The sequence below is a fragment of the Lottia gigantea genome (genome assembly GCF_000327385.1).
Source record: "Lottia gigantea unplaced genomic scaffold LOTGIsca_11832, whole genome shotgun sequence".
Taxonomy (NCBI): Eukaryota; Metazoa; Mollusca; class Gastropoda; family Lottiidae; genus Lottia; species Lottia gigantea.
The window spans coordinates 1-1,262 of record NW_008707191.1 but is presented as its reverse complement, the minus strand read 5'-3'; the positions used below and the strand labels follow the sequence as shown (position 1 = coordinate 1,262).

The following is a 1,262-nucleotide window of genomic DNA, read 5'->3' as shown; positions in this document are numbered from 1 at the left end:
CTCACGTCCAGGACAAACCTGAAATTTAAATTGGAATCTTTAAAGAATTACCATTTAATTTAATAAGCATCTCCTCTGCAGACATGACATACATTTTACCACAACTTTTTTTAAAAGAAACTTCATCAAAAAAATTTGTCTTTGACTTTGTCAAATGATTTACATTTTCCAAAAGAATCCAATATAAAAGAAAGAAATTATTAAAAAGTACTTACCTCACAACTTAGACTTCTAATACAAGCTTGTCGTATTCTACTGAACACTTGCGGATTATTAGGATGTTGAGTACTAACATAACTCACTTGACCACCTTCATCATAACTTACAAAACCTTTCTTTACAGAGTAACATCCCTACAAATAGATAGCACATCATCATAACTTACAAAACCTTTCTTTACAGAGTAACATCCCTACAAATAGATAACACATCATCATAACTTATAAACCCTTTCTTTACAGAGTAACATCCCTACAAATAGATAACACATCATCATAACATACAAAACCTTTCTTTACAGACTACCATACCTACAAATAGATAACACATCATCATAATTTACAAAACCTTTCTTTACAGAGTAACATCCCTACAAATAGATAACACATCATCATAACTTACAAAACCTTTCTTTACAGACTAACATCCCTACAAATAGATAACACATCATCATAATTTACAAAACCTTTCTTTACAGAGTAACATCCCTACAAATAGATAACACATCATCATAACTTACAAAACCTTTCTTTACAGACTACCATACCTACAAATAGATAACACATCATCATAATTTACAAAACCTTTCTTTACAGAGTAACATCCCTACAAATAGATAGCACATCATCATAACTTACAAAACCTTTCTTTACAGAGTAACATCCCTACAAATAGATAACACATCATCATAATTTACAAAACCTTTCTTTACAGAGTAACATCCCTACAAATAGATAGCACATCATCATAACTTACAAAACCTTTCTTTACAGAGTAACATCCCTACAAAAAGATAACACATCATCATAACTTACAAACCCTTTCTTTACAGAGTAACATCCCTACAAATAGATAACACACCATCATAACTTACAAACCCTTTCTTTACAGAGTAACATCCCTACAAATAGATAGCACATCATCATAACTTACAAAACCTTTCTTTACAGAGTAACATCCCTACAAATATATAGCATATCACCAAAACTGTTCATATATCACAAGAAATGTTCTTTTCTTGTTGATAATGTAAGTTGCATGAA

At 30.5% G+C, this 1,262-nt stretch overlaps 1 protein-coding gene across 1 annotated transcript; it reads right to left on the bottom strand.

Moving 5' to 3' along the window:
• Positions 1–215: 215 nt before the first annotated feature.
• LOTGIDRAFT_177023 (hypothetical protein) lies at positions 216–1,120 on the bottom strand (the record flags this gene model as incomplete). The annotated part of the gene is made up of 9 exons (XM_009047902.1): positions 216–353; positions 386–412; positions 526–530; positions 622–648; positions 740–766; positions 858–884; positions 976–1,002; positions 1,035–1,061; positions 1,094–1,120. Coding segments are annotated over 9 exons (332 nt in total), but the record flags the coding sequence as incomplete, so codon positions are not given.
• Between the last annotated feature and the right edge of the window lie 142 nt (positions 1,121–1,262).